At 46.2% G+C, this 23,485-nt stretch overlaps 1 protein-coding gene across 1 annotated transcript in view; it reads right to left on the bottom strand.

The window, feature by feature from the left end:
- Window positions 1-1,617: 1,617 nt before the first annotated feature.
- LOC138759091 (pyruvate carboxylase, mitochondrial-like) overlaps window positions 1,618-23,485 on the bottom strand; it is a 403,275-nt gene continuing 381,407 nt past the window's right edge. Inside the window, exons 19-20 of the mRNA XM_069928989.1 lie at window positions 6,663-6,803; window positions 1,618-6,465 (exon numbers count right to left, since the gene is read on the bottom strand). Of these exons, the coding sequence (XP_069785090.1) occupies window positions 6,217-6,465; window positions 6,663-6,803 (390 nt within the window). The 3' untranslated portion in view covers window positions 1,618-6,216. The remainder of the gene's footprint in view (window positions 6,466-6,662; window positions 6,804-23,485) is intronic.

The following is a 23,485-nucleotide window of genomic DNA, read 5'->3' on the forward strand; positions in this document are numbered from 1 at the left end:
ATTGCACCCTTCATTCTGTGTCTCACTGAATCAATAAAACTGTACACTGTGAAATACTATTACACCACACTCTGCCCTGTGTATCTCGCTGTTACACAGCTCCCACCAGTCTGTGACTCCCTGTAACATCCCACCCCCATACTCTTAATGTCACTATAACACAACACCCTGCACTCAATGGGGGTGTTTCTACTGAGCCGCGAAAAGCGCGGTGATGCGAGGTAATGCGAGGTGAAGCGCGATGACACCTCGAATTTGGCTGCACTGTAAACACATCCGGTTGTGGCCGATGTGCGGCGATTCGAGGTGCTCCGGCATCCTACTTTTGAGGTGGTCGATGTGGGGTGATGCGAGGGACGACCTCGCAGTGGAAACACCGCAGGTGACTCACCGGAAGTCGCGATTTTTCACCCGCGGTTTTCAATTGCTCATTGGACTTCCTGGTCACCTCGCATCGCCCTGCATCACCTCGCATCACCGCGTATTCATCGCTCGGTAGAAACAGTTCAGGTAGTCCTAAAATGCGCGGTGATGCAAGGGACAAAAAATCACGGTGATGCGAGGTGTCCTTAGTATAAACACGCACTATGACTCACTGCAACACCTTATCCTGTACTCTGTCTTACTGTTGCACACACCACCCTGTGACTTATGATAACACCACACCTTGCACACTAGAGCTCACTGTAATACCGCACCCTATATTCTGTTTCTCATTGTACCACTGCACCCTGATCCCTGTGCCTCACTGCAACACCGCACCCTGTCCTCTATGACTCAGTGTAACACCGCACCCTGCACACTATACTTCACCATGCACTCAGTGACTGTAACACCCCACCGTGCACTCTGTACCTCACGGTAACACCACACCTGCACTCTGACTCACTAAACACCGCACCGAACACTCTGTCACTCATTGTAGCACTGCACCCTGTACTCTGCAACTCACTGTAACATAACACCCTGCACTCTGTTATTCAATGTAGCTCCTCATCCTGCAGTCAATTACTCACTGTAACACCGCACTGGGCCCTTTATCCAGTGACTTACTGTAACATCACTCTTTGCATACTGTATCTCACTCTAACACTGCACGCTGCACCATGTGACTGTAACATACAACCGTGCACTGTGTATCTCACTGCAACACTACACCCTGCCCTCTGTCTTAGTGATTCACCTTGCAATCTGTGACTCACTGAAACACCGCACCCTGTACTCTGTTACAAACTGTAACACTGCTCCCTGTAATCTGTGATTCACTGAAACACCACCCTTCAATCTGTGTCTCACTGAAACACTAAAACTGTATTCTATGAATCACTATAACACCACACACAGCACTCTGTAACTTGCTGTAACACCGATCCCTGCACTCTGTGATTCACTGTAACACTGAACCCTCCATCTGTGACTTCCTGTAACACCCCACCTTGCACTCTGTAACTCACTGCAACACCGCACCCTGCCCTGTTACTCACTGAAACACTGTACCCTGCACTGTGACTCACTGTAACTCCACACCCTGCCGAAGGAAATGTACCATACTGTTCCATCATGTCTGTCCATATATGAAACTCCCATAGAACCTTGTAGAAACAAATGCTACAGACATTCATAATATGTTGCTTTTATTAATCAGCTATACAAATAATATGCTCAATAATTTGTCTGCCTTCACAGAGAAAGTTTCATGATGGGGTATGCATCAACATAGAGGGTTTCACAGCGGTGGAATGTATCAATGTAGAGGGAGTATCATGGTGGAGGGGGATGTATCAATGCAGACAGACTTTCACTGCTGGGGATGTATTGATGTAGAGAGAGTTTCATGGCAGGGGATGTATCAATGTAGAGAGATTTTCATGGAATGGAATATATTGACAGAGAGAGATTCATGGTGACAGATGTATCAACGTAGAGAGAGTTTCACTGCAGGGGATGTATCGATGAAGATAGAGTTTCACGGTGGGGATGCATTGACTCAAGAGTTTCAAGGCAGGGATTTTTCGACAGAGAGAGTTTCGCAGCAGGGGACTTCTCGACACAGAGAGATACATGGCAGGCATGTACCAACGTTGAGAGAGTTTCACAGCAGGAGAAGTATCAACACAAAGAGAGTTTCACGGTGAGGGATGTATTGATGAACAGAGGGTTTCAAGGTGGGGGATGCATCAATGTAGATAGAGTTTCACAGTGGGGCATATATCGACAAAGAGACAGTATAACAGTGGGGGATTTATCAAAGCAGAGAGAGTTTCATGGTTGGGGATATATCAACAGAGAGATATACAGTGGGGGATCTATCTACACAGAGATAGAGAGTTTCATGGTGGGGGATATATCAGATAGAGAGAGTTTCACAGCGGGGATCTATCCACAAAGAGAGAGTTTCACCATGGGTGAGGTATCAACATAGAGAGAATTTCATAGCGGGTGAAGTATCAACACAGAAAGCATTTCACGGTGGGGGATGTTAAACACAAAGAGAGTTCCCCGGCAGTGGATGTATCGACTTAGAGAGAATTTCACAGTGGGGGATGTATCAACACAGAGAGAATTTCATGGCGGGATCTATCGATACAGGGAGAGTTTCACAGCAGAGATGTATTGATGTAAAGAGAGTTTCACGATGGGTGAGGTATTGATGGAGAGAGAGTTTCACGGCAGGGCTGAATAGATATAGAGAGCGTTTCATGGCAGGGGATGTATCGACGTAGAGAGAATTTCACAGCGGTCAAAGTATCAACTTAGAGAGAGTTTCAGGGCAGGGATGTATCGACAGAGAGTTTCATGGTGGGCAATGTATCAACGTTGACAGAGTTTCATGGTGGGGGCTGTACCTAAATAGAGAGAGTTTCACCACGGGGTATGTATCGACACAGAGAGAATTTCACAGCGGGGGATATATCGACACAGAAAGAGTTTCATGGTGGGGGATGTACGACACAAAGAGAGTTTCATAGCAGAGGATGTATCGATGTAGAGAGAATTTCTCGATGCGGATGTAAATTTCACAGTGGGGATCTATCGATACAGAGAGAGTTTTACATCAGGGGATGTATTGACATAGAGAGTTTCACGGCAGGAAAAGTATCGACACAAAGAGAGTTTCACGGCTGGGGATGTATTGGACAGAGAGAGTTTCCAGGTGGGGGATGCGACATAGAGAGTTTCATAATGGGGCATATATTGACAAAGAGAGAATATAAAAGTGGGGAATTTATTAAACAGAGAGAGATTCACGGCGGGGATGTATCTACACAGTAAGAGTTTCATGGTGGGGATGTACAACACAAAGAGAATTTCACAGCGGTGAATGTATCGACATAGAGAGAATTTCACGGCAGTGGATGTATCAACACAGAGGGAGTTTCACCGTGGGGGATGTATTGATATAGAGAGAGTTTCATAGCAGAGATGTATTGATGTAAAGAGAGTTTCACAGTGTGGGATGTATTGGCACACAGAGAATTTCACAGCAGTCAATATATCAACGTAGAGAGAGTTTCAGGGTGGGGATATATCGACACAAAGAGAGGTTCAGGGAGGGGATGTATCAACGTAGAGAGATTTTCACAGTGGGGGATATATTGACACAGAGCGAGTTTCACTGCATGTGTTGTATCAACACAGAAAGTTTCGGGTGAGAGATGTATCAACGTAGAGCGAGTTTCACTGTGGGGGTTGTATCGACGTAGAGAGAGTTGCACCCCAGAGGAATGTATTGACGCAGAGGAAGGGATGAATCGAGAGAGTTTTGCGGCATGGGATGCATTGAAGTAGAGAGAGAGAGTTTCACAGCAAGGGATTCATCGACACAGAGAGATTCATGGTGGGGATGTATCAACGATGAGAGAGTTTCACAGCAGTGGATGTATTGACCCAGACAGAGTTTCGTAGCGGGGGATGTATCGACACAGAGAGAATTTCATAGTGGGAGATGTATTAACACAGAGAGTTTCACAGTGGGGGATGATTCGGACAGAGAGAGTTTCATGGCGAGGATCTATCTGCAGAGAGTTTCACCATGGGTGAGGTATCGATGGAGAGAGAGAGTTTCACGGCAGGGTATTTATCAACACAGAGAGAGTATCACAGTGGGGGATGTAAGATCACATCAAGAATTTCATGGTGGGGGATGCATCTAAATAGAGAGAGTTTCAGAGCGGGGATGTATCGACACCGAGAGAGTTTCACAATGGAGTATGTATCGACATAGAGAGAGTTTCACGGTGGGGGTTGTACGACACAAAGAGAGTTTCATAGCGGGGTATGTATCGACAGAGAGAGAGTTCCACGCCGTGGATGTATTGACGTAGAGAGAATTTCATGGCGGGGATTTTTCGACTTAGAGGGAGTTTCACGGCGGGGAATGTATCGATACAGAGAGTTTTACATTGGGGGATGTATTGACATAGAGAGAGTTTCACAGCGGGGGATATATTAACAAATTGCAAGTTTTACTGCGGGTGATATATCAACCCAAAGAGATTTTCATGGCAGGGGATGGATCCACACAGAGATTTACGGTGTGGGATGTATCGCACAGAGAGTTTCAAATGGCGGGGATCTATCTACGCAGAGTTTTACCACAGATGAAGTATCGACCAGTAAAGAGTTTCACGGTGGGGGATATATTGATGTAGATAGATTTTCATGGTGGGGATATTGCGACACAGAGATGGTTTCACGGTAGGGGATGTCTCGAAATAGTAAGAGTTTCACTCCGTGGGAATGTATCGATGTAGGGAGAGCTTCATAGTGGATGATGTATCGACATGCAGAGAGTTTCACAGAAGGTGATGTATCGACGCAGAGAGAATTTCTAGGCGGGGTAATACATCGACACAGAGAGATTTTCACGGTGGAGGATGCATCCACACAGAGAGATTTTCACGGCAGAGAATGTATCGACACAGAGAGATTTTCATGGCAGGGATGTATTGATGTAGAGGGAGTTTTACGGTGGGGGATGCATTCACACAGTGAGGATTTCACGGCAAGGGATGTATCGACATAGAGTGTTTCACGGTGGGGGATGTATCGACACAGTGAGAGTTTCACGGTGAGGGATGTATCGACGTAGAGTGTTTCACAGTGGGGGATGTATCGACACTGTGAGTTTCAAGGCGAAGGATGTATCGACGAAGAGAGAGTTTCACAACAGGGGATGTATTGACACTGAGTGATTTTAACAGCAGGGGATGTATCAACACAGAGAGATTTTCACAGCGGAGGACTCATCGACGTTGTTGACTATTGAACCGACCAGTTCCTCCAGGTCGATGGGCAGGAGGCTTGGCCCCATATCACGGCATCCGGCACAGTCACTCAGAGATGCCCTTATCCTCCTGTCAGGGATCCCTTATTTCTGGGGTTGCGGAGGATTCTGGAGTAAATTGGTGTGGGTTGGGGAGCAGTAGAACCACTGGGGATTTGGGGGATTGGCCTGGGAGGTGAGGGGATGGGCAGGTAGAGCAGTGGGGTGAGGTGTGAGGTGTGGTGTCAGGGTTTGAGGGTGTTGAGGATGTTTTTGACTGTGGGGTTGAGGGGGATGGGATAGAGATCAACAGGTGATGGAGTGAGGGTGGGTGATGGGGAAAGGCGGTGGGAGATGAGGGGCATGATGGAGGTGATGAGGGGAGTGACGGGGAGGGAAGTAATGGGTTGGGGTTGAGATGAGTGATGGGGTGGAAAGTGATGGGGAGTGGGGGGCCTGAAATGTGGAGTAGGAGGAGGAAGGGGGAAGCAGGAACCCAGAGGGAAGCTGCAATTCTTATGGGATTCTAATGGAAGGGTCGATGGCAATGGGTGGAGGTGGGTGGATCTGGAGATGGGTCGAGGTCTATGGTCACGGTAGGTGACAGAAGGGAATGAAGGGGTCTTCAGATGGAGGAGGTGGGAGAAGGAGGGGTTTGCAGGCAACGGGGATGAGAGAAGGGTTGTCTGCAGATGGTGGGGTGGGGTGGGGGTGGGAGTCTGCAGACCGAGGGAATAGGAGAGAGGGCTCTGCGGACAGAGGTGGTGGGCAGACAGCGAGGGCAGTAGAGGAGGGTCAGTGGATGAAGGGGCCAGTAGAGGAGGGCCCAGCAGATGGGATGCCCAGCAGGTGGGAAGCCAGCTGGGCAGTAGGTGGAGGGAGGGGTCAGTGGAAGGAGGGGCCAGAGGGGGTTCGGCGGACAGAGGGGAGACTGCTGGCAGGCGGCAGAATCACTCAATCTCCAGGATCAGGTCGTCACCCTCCAGGTGCATGTCCGGCCGCACATGGATGGCCCGCACAGTGCCTCCTACTGGCGCGTTCACAACCGTCTCCATCTTCATGGCACTCAGCACACAGAGTGGACGTCCCTTCTCCACCCAGCTCCCCTCCTTCACCTTCACATCCAGCACCTTCCCTGGCATCGGGGCCCCAACCTGGCCCTTTATCTCCCTCTGTGCCTTCGGGTGCAAGTGCATCTCCTGCAAGGGTGGTACACAGGGTCATTGTGGGGGTCAGGAATCACCATGGGGGTGAAAGGTTAGATTCTGGGAGCCCTCGACACAACCTATCTTTCACCCCCACTCCCATCCCTCCGCACCCCTCCCACGCCCCACCCCCACCCCTCCCACCACTCCCTGCTCCCACCCTCTCCCCCTCCCTGTGCGCTCACACTGACCTTCATGGCCTGGGTGTCTTTAACCAGGACCGACCTCAGCTGCCCATTCATCTCGAAGAACACCTCCCTCTGGCCAGCCATGTTGAGGTCCCCAAGGGCCAGAGCCTTGATGTGAAGGGTCTTCCCCCTCTCCAACTCAACCTGAACACAACACATTCACAAACCTCAGCCTTCTGAACTCAGCCCCATATTCATCAACCTTCTCAGGAACACACCTCTGTGAGACACCGTCTTAATCTACCCCGATCCCTTCCTTCTCCCTTCACAGATGGACCTTCTCCACTGTGCTGAATTTTCCTAAGAAACCCCTCTCTAGCACTTCTCACCCCTTTTCACCTCCCCTCCCACCTGTATCCACATAGGAGAAGAAATAGGCCATTCAACCCATCAAGTCTGCCCAGCCATTCAATTATGAGCTGATCCATTTTCCCACACTCACTGTACAGCCTTCTCCCAGCGTCCTTAGATGCTTTTCCCCATTTGCCTGTGTCCCTCCTTCCTCTCCTCCCCTGCCCCTTCCGCCCTCCTCTCCTCCTCCCCTGCCCCTTCCTCCCTCCTCTTACCCCTTCTTCCCACCTCTCCTCCTCCCTTACCCCTTCCTCCCTCCTCTTACCCCTTCCCACCTCTCCTCCTCCCCTGCCCCTTCCTCCCTCCTCGCTTCCTTGCCTGCCCCTTCCTTGCTCCTCTCCTCCTCTCCCTGCACCTTCCTCCCTTCCTTCCCTGCCCCTTCCTCCCTCCTTTCCTCCTGTCCCTGCCCCTTCCTCCCTCCTCTTACCCCTTCTTCCCACCTCTCCTCCTCCTCTGCCCCTTCCTCCCTTCCTTCCTTGCCCCTTCCTCACTCCTCTCCTCCTCTCCCTGCCCCTTCCTCCCTCCTTCTCCTCCCCTGCCCCTTCCTCTCCTCCCTTCCCTGCCCCTCCCTCCTTTCCTCCTCTCCCTGCCCCTTCTCTCCTCCTCTCCCTGCCCCTTCCTCTCTCCTCTCCTCCCCTGCCCTTTCTCCTCCCCTGTCCCTTCCACCCTCCCCGTTCCTTCCACCCTCCTCTCCTCCTCCCCTGCCCCTTCTTCCCTCCTGCCTCTTCCTCCCCTGCCCCATCCACCTTCCCTGTCCCTTCCTCCCTCTCCTCCTCCCCTGCCCCTTCCTCCCCCCTGCCCATTCCACCCTATTCTTCTCTTCCCCTGCCCCTTCTTACCTGCTCTCCTCCTCCCCTACCCCTTCTTCCCTCCTACCTCTTCCTCCCCTGCCCCTTCCACCCTCCCTGTCCCTTCCTCCCTCCTCTCCTCCTCCCCTTCCTCCCTTCTCCTCCTCTCCTGCCCCTTCCTCCTCACCCTGCCCATTCCACCCTATTCTCCTCCCCTGCCCCTTCCTTCCTCCTCTCCCCATCCCATCTTTTTATTCAGTTGATTGCCTGTGTTTTCCTCTTACTCCGATGTAGGACCCAGGCCCAAAATGTTGGTCACCCTTCACTCCCTGTGGATGCTGCGTGACCTGCTGAGTTTCTCCAGAACAGTTGTGTACTGCACTCTACCCTAGTGTCTACAGACATCCTTGTTTAACAACATAATTATGGACCCCTGTCATCTTGCTCACAACCTCTCCTCCCTGCTCCCTTCAGACAGAAGGTATAGGAGCCTGAAGACCAGCACCTCCTCTCCTCCTCTATAGTCGAGAACAGTTCCTTTCCAACAGCTCTCATACTCTTGAATCTCTTTGTAATACCCTAAGCACCAAGGTCCTCTCTGTATGATTGCCTCACGACTCTTTAAATGTTTTCACTCAATACAGAGTCACAGTCACCCAGTGAGGAAACAGGTCCTTCAGCCTAACTTGCCAGTACCGACCAAAATGTCCCACCCATACATATCACTGTCACTGGCCTGTGTTTGGCCCCATATCTCTCTAAACCCATCTTGCCCATGTATCCATTCATGGGCAGTGTTGTATGGGATGTGTCACCTTACTGCTGTGAGGGCAATGTCCATGAGTAGACATGGTCAGGCAAAGTTACAGGTCCCATCTCCAAGACTAGTGAAAGTGACCACATGAAGCGAGCAAAGCTGGGGGAGGGTTTGGGGGAGATAGGGAGAGGACAGGTGCAGGAGGTGGGGCGAATATAGAGAGAGAACCATTATGAGCTGCAGACTGAGGGGGAGAGAGTTGCAGAATCACACAACTTGAAAACAGACCCTTGATCCAATGCCCACGCCGACCAAAATGTCCCACCCACACTGTTTGGCCCCACATCCCTCTAAACTCATCCTATCCCTGTATCCATCCAAATGTCCCACCCATACTGATCCCATCAGCCTGTGTTTGACCCACATCCTTCTAAACCCATCCATCCATGTATCTGTCAAAATATCCAAAACATACTGGTTCCAATGGCCTGCGTTTGGCCTTACACCCCGATAAACCTGTCCTATCCATTTATTTGTCCAAATATCCCACCCACACTGGTCTCATTGGCCTGCGTTTAGCCTCATCCATCCTAAACCCGTCCTATCCATGTAGTGGTCCAATTTATTATGAATCTTGGCTACAGTTCAATCCCCCACCTCCAGTTACCCATTCCATATACCATGTCTGTCTCATTTAATACACAGCATTTTCTTCTCTGCTGTGGTGATCTAATTCACCTGAATTGTGCTCTTTAGGTACCTGTGTGGCCGCAGCCAGCAGGATCATCACGGCATCTGCATATTTTACTGATGGCCATGACCATCTTCATTTATTCACACTCAATTTGAGATCCTTCTGTCCATCCTTACCTCTGCCTGTCTTGGTGAGGGTCTCTTTGATACATCAGTTCATCCCCTTCCCCCACTTCCTCTATCCACATCTTTTCCCAATCACCCTAGATCCCCGATTATGGCAAAATCTAACTCTGTCCGAAGTTTGGTATACCATCATCTGTTTGTACAAGTACAACCTGACAAAACAGCATCCTCGGTGTAGAACAGTGCAAATACCCAGACAGACATAGCACACATACAGACAAACATCACCTGTACACTGTACATGTACGCACATTAATAAATGGTACAGTCAAGGAGAGATGTTTTAGGAGTCGTTCAGCATTCTCACTACCCATGGGAAGAAGCTGTTACTCAGCTTGGTGGTGCTGGCTCTGATACTCCTGTATCTCTTCCCTGATGGGAGCAGTGGAAAAATGCTGTGTGCAGGTGGAAGAGGTCCTCAGTGATTTTGCATGCCCTCTTCAGATAACGATCTTGGTAAATCATATTAATGGGGGGAGGAAGACTCCAGTGATCTTCTCTACCACCTTTGCGGTGCTGTGGATTGACCTCCGATCCACTTCTCTGCAACAATTGTACCCACACTGAGATGGAGCAGGCCAGGACACTCTCGATAGAGCTCCTATGGAAGGTTGTCATGATGGTGGCCAGTAGCCTTGCTCATTCAGTCTTCTCAGGAAGTCCAGTCACTGTTGCACGTTCCTGACAAGTTGAAGAGATGTGGAGTGTCCACAATAGGCTTTGGTGCTCTCCACTCTTTCTACTACAGAGTTGTTGATGTGTAGTGGAGGGTGGTCATTCCTGAAGTCCACGAACATCTCCTCCATGATGTCTGCGTTGAGACTCAGGTTGTTATTCTCGCACCATATCAGATTTTCCACCTCTTCTCTGTAGTGTGACTCATTGTTGTTGCTGATGAGGTCGACTGTTGTGTCATCTGCAAGCTTGATGACTCTGTTGGAGTTGGATCTGGTGATGCAGTCGTGGGTCAGTAGTTTGAAAAGGGGCAGCTGAGCTCACAGCGCTGAGGTGTTTTTCCATTAGGAAGTCCAGAATCCAGTTACAGAGTCCCAGCGAGGACAGCTTCTCCAACAGCCTCTGGGGTACGATAATATTAAACACCAAGCTGAAGTTATGAACTGCAGCCTGCATATGAGGCATCGTGAACAGAATGCAACACATTCACTTTGAGTGTTGCTTAAATAGGGCTCAAAGAATTATTGAGGCCCCTTTCTATCCAGCACACAGGAGCTTTGACCCACTACCATCAGGAATGACGTACAGGGACATCAAAATCAGGACGACCTGGCTAGGGAACAGCTTCTTTCCACAGGCTGTGAGATTGGTGAACTGTGTCTTATAACCGAATAAATCATCCCAAAATTATTTATTGGTTATTTTAAATTATATCTGCATGATTATATGTGATTATTTTGTACTGTTTGTGTGCACGTGTCCATGTGTGTGCATAAAAGAGAGTGTGCGTATGTGACAGTGTGTGTAGGTGTCTGTGTATGTGCGTGCATGTGTACGTGTGTGCATGCATGATGCCATGTGTGTGTGTAAGTGTGCGTGTGTGACAGTGTGTGCATATGTCTGTGTGTGTGTGTGTATGTGTGCGCATGAGTGTGCATGCATGTATACGTGCGTATGTGTGTGAGAGTGTGGGCACGTGTGAGTGTGTGTATTGTGACAGATTATGTTATATTTTATATTGATATGTTTTAAAAGAGATAAATTGTGGCAGGTTCTTTTAGTGTAGGTCACATACAAACACTTCAAACACATCTGATTTAAAATGACAGAGCTCTGCTCAAGCCAGACAGTTTAGGCTCTGAGTGCCTTTGCAAAAACTTTGAAGGATGCCTATAAGGACTTCACAAGTAGGTGTTAATTGAACATGCTGTGGAGTAATGGATTATTGTTCTGGAAAGCAACAAATGAACCGAAGAATTCAGAAGATTAGGTCCAGAACCGCAGACTGTCTGAGTGCAGTTGGCTGTTCTAAGAGGGTCCTATGGTTTTCTCTTGAGTGAGAGAGAGAGGGAGAGAGAGAAGTGAGAAAATTCAGTTCTACAGTTCACCAGCAGCACCTGGGACTGGAACAGGACAAGCTGGGAAGCTTGTGGAAAAATCCCATTTTGAAGACGAGTTGTGAGTTCTTAGTTCAGCCTAGTCAAAGCCCTTGTGGTCCATACAAGAGGAGAGGACTGGCTGCCTAATGTTTCACTTTAAATAAAGGAAAACAAACGGAACTCTGTGGTGACCTGAAAGAAAGAGGATATCATCTGGAAAACCCTGATGGGGCAAGTTTCTTCAGCAAACACTGAAGTGGCTGATTGTCAGGGATTAGTTTGTGTCCAACAATCAACAAATCTCTCTCTAAAAACTGACAAGAACTTTTCTGAGCGATAACCATTTACTTTTCAAGTTCAAAGCCTGGTGAAATGCATAAATGTTAAATTCTGTGCATAGTATAAGAATGGCCTGAAACCGGTGAACTTGGCCGAGTAAGAAGTAAGATTGGACTGTGAATCAAAAAGCTTTTCTGAACTTAGAAATGTGTGCTTAGAAATAGAAGGGGGTTAAGTTAGGTTAAGTTAATAGTAATAAATTAAAATTTGATCCTGTTTTTATGTTTAAAGAAAATTAAAATTAACATTTGCTTAAGTAACCATTTGTCTTGGTGAATTTCTATTGCTGCTGGGTGTTGTGGTCCTCTGGGCGCATAACGGTGTGTGTGTGTGTGTGTGTGTGTGTGTGTGTGTGTGTGTGTGTGTGTGTGTGTGTGTGTGTGTGTGTGTGTGTGTGTGTGTGTGTGTGCATGCACATATTATGCATGTGCGGGCACGTGTGTGCATGTATATTTGTGTGGATTGGTGTGATTGTGTGCATTTGTGCACGCTTGTGTGTGTGTGCATGTGCGCATGCATGCATGTTTATGTGTGCGCATGTGTGTGCATGCATGGGTGTGTGCTCGTGCACGAGCGTTTGTATAGGCACATGTGTGTGTGTGCATGCGCTTGCATGTGTGTGTGCATGTGTGTATGCGTATGTGTCTGTGCAAGTATGCATGTGTGTTCGCAAGTGTGTGGGGGGGATGTGTGCACATGCACGCTCGTATGCCTGCGCTTGTGTGTGCATCTGTGGACTTGTGTGTGTGTGCGTACGCATGTATGTATGCACGTGCGGGCACGTGGGAGTGCTTGTGAGTACGTGCACACTGTTGTGTGGGGTGACCCTATTCCATCATGTTGTCCATGTATAGGCAGATGATGATAAACTTGAGTTTGCCCAGGTTGAGATTACGGAGTACCTGGAGGCACATGACAAGATAGGCCCAAGTCAGCATGATTTCTGAATGAAAAATCATACCTGACAACCCTATTCCAATTTTTTGAAGAGATCCTAAGTAAGGGGGTTGCAGTGGATGTTGTGTATTTGGACTTCAAAATGTCTTTCAACAAGGTGCCACACAATAGGCTGGAAAACAGGATGAGAGCTCATAGAATTACAGGAACGATACTCGCATGGATAGAGCATTGGCTGATCGGCAAGAAACAAGAATAAAATATTCTGGTTGGCTACCAGTGACCAGTGGTGGTACACGGGGATCTGTGTTAGGACTGCTTTTTTAAAAAAACGTATATAAATTATTTGGATTCTGGAAAAGATAGCTTTGTGGCTATATTTGCAGATGACACTAAAATAAAAGACGGGTGATGCTGAGGGTACAGAAAGGCTGTAGAAAAACTTGGGCAGATTCGGAGAACGGGTAAATAGATGGCACATGAAATACAATGTTGGGAAGTGGGGATGGGGAGAAAATTCAAAATTCCAGGTGCAAAGGGACTTGGGAGTCCTCATGCAGAATACCTGAAAGGTTAACCTCCAGGTGGAGTTGGTGGTGAAGAAGGCTGTTCATTTCTAGAGGCGTAGGATACAAAAGCAAGGATGTGATGGTGAGACTCTATAGGGTACTGGTGAGACCTCGCATGGAGAACTGTGTGCAGTTTTAGATGCTTTATGGAGAAAAGGCATTGGAAAGGGTTCAGAGAAGATTTACCAGAATGATACCAGGAATGAAAGGTTAAGTAGATGAGGAACATTTGTTGACTGTTGGCCTGTGTGTGTGTGTGTGTGTGTGTGTGTGTGTGTGTGTGTGTGTGTGTGTGTGTGTGTGTGTGTGTGTGTGTGTGTGTGTGTGTGTGTGTGTGTGTGTGTGGGTGTGCGCGTGCGCGCATGTGTGTGTGTGTGTGTAACTGGGTGTATATCTGTGGAAAACTGGAATTGTCCGCTGTTTCAAATTAAACAATGACTGAAAGTTTGTGAACTGCAATTGGCCAGAATACGCCCAACATGGAGAGCATTTTCAATGTCTCATTCACTGCAAAACACTTCAGCCATCTTGAGTTGTTGAAGTACAATCCTCTCTGGGTGACCTGAGGATTCAATCCTTATTTACAATAATTAGCAGGCAATTCTCTGTTGCAATCTCCTTGGTCAGTTAAAATTTGTTTAATTTGAAACAGCGGACAATTTAAATGTTTTCCAGTGATGATTTCCCCAGATTAAATTGTTATTTATACTGTTTCATTTGAATAATTAGATAACTAAAAAAAAATCCCTTTGTGTAAAGTGAGTGAATTTGCAGTGATCCATGCAATCGTGTCTGTCCATGGTGTCATGCTCCACTAGACTGAGACAAGCTGCAAATTGGAGGAACTACACGTCATCTTCAGTCTGGGCACCCTCCAACTGGGTGGCACTGATATCGACCTCTACTTTGTTAACCTCCCCTTCTATCTTCCAGCTCGGACTCTCTCTCTTTTCCCATTTCCCTCTGTCTCTTTTCCCGCAGCTCTGCATTCACAGATCAATTCTCCTGTCCTCTGATCCATATGCAATTAACACCCTTTGTCGGTTGGTTTGTATTCCTCCCCCTGCCTTTCTTTCCTGCTCCACAGCCTGATAATTCAGGTACCTGTTTTGTTTTTACTCATTGCCTTAAGAAAGGCTCAGGCCCGGAACGTTGATAATATATGGTACGTTTGGTATGTTATGGTATATTGGCCTTTATAAATCAGAGAATTGAGTCTTGGAGCTGGAATGTTATGTTAAAAATGTACAAGGCATTGGTAAGACCAAACTTGGAGTATTGTGTACAGTTTTGGTCACCAAAGTATAGGAAAGATATCAACAAATTAGAAAGAGGGAAGAGATTTACCAGAATGTTGCCAGGGTTACAGGATTTACGACCAGGGAAAGGTTGAATAAATTAGGTCTTAATTCTTTAGAGTGTAGAAGATTGAGAGGGGATTTGATTGATAGTGGTATAGATAGAGTTGACGTGGCGAGGATTTTTTCTTTACAAAAGGAGGAGATACAAATAAGAGGACATGAGCTGAGAGTTAGAGGGCAAATTTTAGAGCAAATTTGAAGGGGGATCTTCTTTACTCAGAGAGTAGTGGGTGTGTAGAATGAGCTTCCAGACGAAGTGGCTCGATATTAGCATTTAAGGAGAAGCAGGATATGTATATGGTCAGGAAAGGAATGGAGGGTTATGGGTTGAGTGTAGGTCAGTGGGGTTAGGTGGGAGAAAGTGTTCGGCAAGGACTAGAAGGACCAAGCTGGCCTGTTTCTGTGCCGTAATTGTTATATGGTTATGTATATCTTTACCTCATGTGAACACTGCGAGACTGGTTGAGTTCCTCCAGCATTCCTGTTTCTATTACAATCATAGCATCTGCAGACCTCCACGTTTTTCTCCAAATGAGCAGTGAATCTCTCAAGCTACTGCGGGATTCAGCAGTCCAGGCAGCATCCGTGGCAAGAGATATTGAGAAGTCTGGGGCTCCATATCAAAGGAAAGACGTGCTGACATTGGAGGGTCCAGAGGAAGCTTACAAGGATGATTTGAACATATGTCAACTCTGGGACTATACTCGCTGAAGTTTAGAAGTTTCGAATACTGAAAAGCCTGGAGAGAGTGGATGTGGACAGGATGTTTCCTCTGATGGGGGGGGGGGGGGGGGGGGTCTGGGATCAGAGGGCACATTCTCAGTATACAAAACGGTGCCTTTGGAACAGAGATGAGGAACAATTTTCTTTTGTTTACACATGTGTCCCCTTGGTCGTATCATTCAAAAACACTGCAATGCCAATGATGCTCAGCTCGATCTCCCCTTGAAACCTAATGACCAATCAAAGATAGCCAGCCTCACTAACTGGACATCAAATGGTGGATGACTCAAAACTTCTTATAGCTAAATGAGGGCAAATATAAGGATTGGGATCCAAAATTATCTCCAATCGTCTTGGTAACTTAAGTCCCTTTCACACTTGCCTGCCAGTAAATTGCCGGAACAGGAATTTCACACTAGACCACTTCTAACTGGGACACTGAACGCTTTCACACTTGCAAGGGTTTATTCCCGGTGTTTGGTCTGTTCTACCTTTAATCGGAATGCTTGCAATGTTGCTTCCCGTTTCACACATGCCTGATCTCCACACCAGCATCTCCAGATGCCGGAGATTTTACTAGGGGTCGAGGCCGGAAATCCCTGGTGTGAGATTTTGTCACCTGACGCTGGCGTTGAGCAGATTTTGCTTTCATACTTGCCACTTTAAAGGCCAATTGTCATTCATTTCCTGGGATCAATGGCAAGTGTGAAAGCGGCATTGGTCACCCCCATTAAACCCCATTTCAAATCCTTGAGTATGATATTCGATTCCACCTTAAAATTCGACAAACAAGTCCATGCAGTAGGAAAAGCTAGCTTTTTCCAGCTCCTCACTATTGCCAAAATCAAATCATTCCTTTCATTTAAAGATCTTGAGAAAGTTATTCATGCACTTATATTCTCCCATCTAGACTATTTTAACTCTCTATGTACTGGGATTAGTCAGTCTTCATGATCCCATCTGCAACAGGTTCAGAATGCTGCAGCCAGGCTCCTGACAAGCGGCCAAGAAGAGTTAACGTTAAAGTTCTCCTGTTTGTCTATATGCCCTTAACAGCCAGTCCCCTCTTATATCCTGGATCTCTTAACTCCATATTCCACATCAAGCCTCCTCAGGTCAGCTAACATGGGCGCTTGGCTGTTCCGCGGTCCAATCGTAAACCCAGGGGAGATCACGCCTTCACTATTGCAGCCCCCAAACAGTGGAACAACATTCACCCTTCTATCAAATTGGCCCCGTCTATCAACTCATTTCTACTCACGAGTGTTTGAAGTCCACCTCAGGCACCTAATTGTTACTTTGTGTTCTAACCTCATGGATTCAATTCACTCTGAACTCTAAATATTTGCCTCATTGTGATGTCTTTTTGATCTGTACAGCACTTTAGAAAACAAGAGTTGTTTAAGATGTGCTATATAAATAAGTAAAACAAACTGAACTAATTCTTTTCCCGGAGGAGGTAGGGAGGGATGAATCTGTGGAACCTGTGGAGGTTGTCATTGGGTAGATTTAAGGTGGAGTAAGGTACATACTTGTTCAGGAAGGAAATCAAGAGTTATGAGGAGAAAGCGGTGGGAAGGGGATGAAAAGGATAGGAAAAGCAGGTTACAGCGCTAGCGACCAGGTCCAGAGTTCCAACCCTTGCAGTCTGTAAGGAGTTTATACGTTCTCCTCAAGTCTGCGTGAGTTTTCCTCAGCGGTTTCCTAATACCCTTAAAAACACAGCAGGGTGTATGTTAATTGGATGGCACGAACTCGAGACACAAATATACTCTTACATGCTGCAGCCTCACTGGGACGATAGATACACCAGACACGAATGTATTATTATCTGCTGCAGCCTCAATGGGATGACAAATAGTCCCGATATGAATGTATTCTTACCTGTTACAACCTCACTCAGACGATAATTACACTAGATGCAAACAAATTCTAACCTGCTGCAGCCTTACTGGGATGACATGTAGACCAGACAGGAATATAATACTCAGCTAATGCAGCCTTACAGAGACACAAACATATTCATATCTGCTGCAGCCTCACTGGGTGGATAGATACTACAGACACGAACATATTCTTACCTGCTTGCAGCCTGACTGTGACGGCAGGTACTCCAATCACGAACACATTCTTACCTGCTGCAGCCTCACTGGGACGACAGATACACCAGGTACAAATGTATTCTTACATCCTGCACCCTCAGGATGTAAGACAGGTACTCCAGACATGAATGCATTATTACTTGTGGCAGCCTCAGGGGGAACGACAGATACTTGAGATAAGAACTTATTCTTACCTGCTGCAGCCTGACTAGGACAACAGGTACACCAGATACCAATGTATTCTTACCTGCTGTTGCCTGACTGGGACGACAGTGTGAGAGATGGGAAAATTGATCTAAAATTATGAACATGGAAGAAACTAAAGTTCATCAGTTAATGGCTGTAACCAGTACAAACAGGATAAGCTTGGGGGTTAGGATGCAGGAAAGCAGAGTCAGCACGATTAACATAAGAATCTTCTAGTCTTTGTGACAAGACCATAAGACTAAGATAAGGAGTGGTAAGGAACAATAGAATGTAGGAAGTTGAGGTAGTCTGGATCAGATAAGGGTCTCCTAGCCCTGGACAGAAGTACCAAGTCCTACATATCTAATTAGCTAACCATACACAGATTTATACATATGAAATTAGCCAACCCTAGATAGAATGAGTCAACTCTGCATATCAAGAGACTGTAGCCCCGAGAATCAGGAAGGTGTGAATAAGGACAATAACATGAAGGGACACCGACAGGATACCCCCTGGTCCTCCAAGTATACTGAAATTGCATGTAGGCAGGCAGGATTGCCTAATGCCAAACCTCTCCAGCAGGAGGCAGAAGAATGTAAGGGGGAGTGTATTCCTATACTGAAATCAACTGTATAAAAGTTGGGTGAGCCCCAGTGTATGTGTGTATTCCCAGGGTAAGGGGAAGCACCCAACTTTGCATTGTTGTAGTAATAAATGTTCTTTGTTCTCAATTTTTGTCTCGAGCAATTTCTTTAAAGGTACTTTAATTTCTAACAAATGGGGGCTCGTCCGGGATCACACTCCCTCCACTGACAGAGTACCCCGACGACGAGAGTAGGTGCACCCCGGCTGATTCAGTTGGACTCACGGGCGACGGGTGGCTGGTCAGTGGAAGAAGCGAGTGATATCCGAGAAGAGGCATTGAGAACAAACGACGGAAGGAAGCGCACTAGAGCATTACTACTGGAACTCGGTAAGAGTAATTTTACTTGTTTATAAGCAAGGGAATAATGGGTAGAGAGTCCTGGTTCAGGATGTGAACACCAGATAGCTACGTACAGCCCGCTTGGGTTGATGTTATCTGAGTGGGGCACAGGAAAGACCCGTGGTAAAGAAAAACTGACAATGGTCAGGTATTGTTGTATTGAATGGGTTAAATACCCGGTTAAAGGGAGCTCCGTGTACTGGCCAAAATTCGGATCCGAGGATGAATGGATGTGTCAAGCTTTGAACCTATGGCTCTATCAAAACCAGAAAGACAATGTTGAGAGCAGGGAATATGCAGCCTGCTGGCTCAAGGGACCCATTGAACAACTGGTTTTGAATGAGAAAGAATTCAGGGATAAGAGAGAGGAGGAACCTTTTGTCCCTGAATCACAGGGTTGGGATGTGTTACATTCCCTCCCTCCACCTTATGTTCCTCCTATGCCGGCTCCTATCTTTCCTTTCACTCCTATGACCTACCCTTCTGCACCTTCCCCACCTCCCCCTACCACTAGAGAAGAGAGAAGAGAGCAGGAGTGGTATGATAACTTGCTCACAAAGCACTCGATTACCACCTCTGTTGACAGGAGAGAGAGGTAACTTTAATTCAGAACAGCGTGAGACTCTTCAGGAAGAAAGGGCAGAACCCTTTGATTCATTTCCCAGGGAGCAGGAACCCAGACCTAATAAGCCAGAAACCAATTGGATGAGACCACTGCGGGAAGTTCCCATGGGAGAGGGTCTCGGTTTCGTAAATGTGCCCCTGACCAGTACTGAAGTGCGTAACTTTAAGAAAGAACTGACCTCCCTGATAGAAGATCCCCAGGGATGTGCCGAACAGTTAGACCAATTTTTGGGACCAAATATATATACAATATGGGGGTCTCGACATAGAATCCCCAGCAGGGGAACAATTGGTACTAACAGGTTTTGTTACCAACTCAGCCCCAGACATTAGGAGAAAATTACAAAAGACAGAAAATTGGCATGAGCAGGGAATAACCCAGCTTCTACAGATCACACAAAAAGCATTTGTCCAGACATCTGAGGATAAGCAGAAAGCAAAGGCTAACATTTTGATGCAAGCAGTTAAAGTAATAGTAGATGAGTTACATGGAAAAAGGCAGGGACTGTGTGCCAGCTCCTGAATGTTGGGAGAAGCGTCGGGAGTGGGAGAGTAGAGACCAGAGATCATTTCATAAATCACGACTTCCCACTTCAGTCTCTGACCAATATTGATTAAAATTCATGCTAAAATTTAAATGTCATAAAGGATCATTTTTCAATACTGTAGAATTAGCGAATTTAACTACCAGTTAATTCCAATTTATGAAATAAATTGTATTCAAATGCGATTTTGCACAGGGAGTACCTGAGAGTTGTGATGTTATAACATTTGCAGGGAGAAATGTTTGAGCAAATAGGGTGAGTTCTACACGTCTTATTTTAAGTGTATGTAAGATAAAGAAAGGATCTGATGTGTAAAGTGGCTGGATCAGCCAGTTGAAGGGGGAGTGTGCATGTCCCTTTAAGTGCACTGTGGCACTTGAAATTGAGGCTTCAGGCTCTTGTCTTGCAGTTAGAGGTATGGAGCCCTATCAATAGATTTAGTACATTTCTTCTACACATTCAGCAGTCAAGGTCCGTGAGTTTAAAGATCACCCACCTCTGGAGAATAAAGATACCTCTGGGGATTCCTATGGGGATTCCTATAAGTTTAATCATTCATTTCTCTGGTGCATTTTCCTCCGGAGTGAAATTAATGCCTCAGCACAATTTCTCTGTATTGCCGCTGTTATTTAATTCATGATAACTTTCCCCCATTCATCAGGTTTATATTTAAATCCGGTAGTGCGGAAGTTACATTGTAAATAATCACGGAGATAAACCCTGCGCAACTGGATTCAACTTAATGGAGAAATAAACCTGCGAACTGGTCTATGGTGGTGTGTGAGTACTGCAATAGGTGGAATATGATTTAAATTGGTGGCATCGTTCAGAACAATTGGGTGCATAGGAATAATAGCATTAATTACTCACAGATCTTGTACCTGATACTATTCACTATGTCCCGGCTTCAGGACTGGGAAATTGGCATGGTACAGAGAAATTGGCATGGCACCAATATTTCTTGATTCACTAATGACTCCACAAGCTCCAGGATTCATGCAGCTAAACTTTAAGTGCAATATTATAGAAACTAGCCGGTACTTAAATGATTGTGTGTGCAATCAACATTGGAAAAATATGAAAGGTAATACAGGTGCTCCCCTACTTATGATTTTACGATGACACAATAGCATGACTGTCATTTACTTTCATATAATGTGTTAAAGGTCATCACAAGCATCATTGATTTCCTCATTGGTTAATCACATTTTCGGAAAGCTTACAGGGACTGTTGAGAGAGAGCAAGGTAGTGGGATCAGTATGAGGACTGATACAGTGCTGTCAATGTTAGACAAGGTACGTCTCCAATTAAGATTTTTTTTCAACTTATGCTGGGTCTGCTGGAACGCAACCCTATCGTAAATTGAGGAGCACCTGTGATGTTCTTCTATCTAAAGCCAGCTTTAGATAAACTCTTATCATTCTGACAAATCCAGGTCTAAGTCTAATTTTCCTCCAGCCTTTGAGCAAGCGCTTCCACTGCTGCATCTTACTGATCACCTCCTCACCAATGAATCAGAAGACCATGGTGTATGGCACTCACTGCACAAGCAGTCTGAAAATGTGTACAAGCCTGTTCAACTTCATTTTACAAAATCAACAATCGGTTCCAGGCTCCCCAATGCTCTCTGTGGAGAGAAAATTGCCAGATTTTTACCCTTTTAATGCCCTTGGTTATGTTTGCCTCTTCTCAAAGATTACATGGCTGCACAGAGGAGCAAGGCTGAAAGTGCCTTGAAGTAATCTGTTGGCTACACTTGTGACCTTTAGTCAGAAAATGCATGGGCTCTTGTCTCACTTTGGGTAGTGCAGCGGTTAGTTCAACTATATTACAGTGGCACTGATGAGTACATGGATGTGAGGGGGTTGGAGGGTTATGGGCAGGGAGTAGGTAGGTGGAACTAGTTGGAGTTTCATGTAAATCGGTGCGGACTAGAAGGGCCAATATGGCCTGTTTCAGTACTGTTATTGCTATATGGTTATTATATGGAATATGGTTGTGAGCTGTGGCACAAGGCATTTTACTTAAGGCAGAACTAAAGGTTGAATATGTTTCAAGTTCTCTTGCAGAGGCTCTTGTGCTACAATGTCTGTTATGTACTCTAACAAATTGGAGGGTTGTGCCCCATACAGACAAGCAGCTCCAACTGCATTTTAATAAGGTCTAACATATTCAAAACCCATGCAAATATGGTTTGTGTTTCATTTTACAATTTTTACACTAACACAAAGGAAAGTCAGATTGTTATTCATTTTATTAAAATCTAGTGATTGGTTATATGTAAAAGCATGGCAAGAGGATCAACTAAAACCTGTCTGGGATGGTCCCTTCTGTGTACTTTTAATTACAGACACCGCAGTAAGAACAAGAGAGAAAGGCTGGACCCACATTCAAAGAATTAAACCAGCTTCTGAACCACAACATCACGACACACAGATTCAACCCTCAACCTGGCGTGCAGTTCCTCATCCTTCAGACCTGAAACTTACACTGCGCCGTGACAAAGTGCCGTAATGTTACATTTATTGTTGTATTTTTTTAACTGTTTATACATTTATTGTTGTATTTTTAACTGTTTATTTTTTTTAACTGTTTATTCATTTATTGGGGTATTGTTTGTTAACTGTTTATGTCACTTTATTACTCGCTATGTTTTAAGTCCTCCTGGAATAGGGGCAGCAGAGGTTACAATTGTGCTCCTTTAGAATGTAGACAGGGCATAGATTTAATGTATAGTCATAGTGGGATATGGGTTAACAAGGGATTCCAATACGGACCAGGGGAACTGAACAGCTATAGTGGAGTACATTTAATTTGTATCTTAGCCTACACAGGTATTAAAGACAGGAGTTTTAAAGCGATAGCACAAAGGACATGGTGGGACAAAGACAGACAGAATGGTAGTCAGGATTGTACATGTCGCAGAGAGAGAGAGTTAATACATATGCTAATGTACACAGACAGGCTGCAACTCACAAGTTCAATGATACCCATGCTAATGTTAGCAGACAAGCTGCAACACACAGTTAAATCACAAGAAACAATCCCCCCCCAGCTTGGTCTCTTTTCATCACCCCATGAAGGGGAGCACCAGTTACCAACAACGTGAGCTGCTTGACACTTTAATATCAGGCTCCAGACAGCCTTCGGAGATCGGTGGCCCAAGGGTTCGGGGCTGAAGAGGACATCAGATACTAGCCACAATTCAACGGAACCGCCTGACTACTGCTACTCGTTCGCTGCTGAAGGCAGCGTCTCTCACAGACTTCGTCAGGACAATGCTTACAAAAGTCGGGTGGTTAAAAGACACTGCTTCAATGTTTCAACGTGAATCTGCCCATGCCCATGTTCAGACGTGGCAACTTCGGACTGATGTGGGATGGACTAGACTCTTTACTGAGAACTGGAGCCTGATACTCGCAACCCTAATAAGCAGCTGGACTCGCTACTCTGACCTTCATGGTGCTCCCCTACCTAAAGACTTTACACAGAGATTACAATTCGGTTATTGACCAGCTGGGTAAAACAACACCTTACACTTGAAAGATCAGTATTACTGATCTAAAAGAAAAGTGAGGAGGGGGGTGGGGGGGATCAGTCACACTGACACTAGTAACCAAAGATCAGTAACACTGATCATGGTGAAAGATCAGTATTACTGA

The sequence above is a fragment of the Narcine bancroftii genome, chromosome 3, assembly GCF_036971445.1.
Source record: "Narcine bancroftii isolate sNarBan1 chromosome 3, sNarBan1.hap1, whole genome shotgun sequence".
NCBI lineage: Eukaryota > Metazoa > Chordata > Chondrichthyes > Torpediniformes > Narcinidae > Narcine > Narcine bancroftii.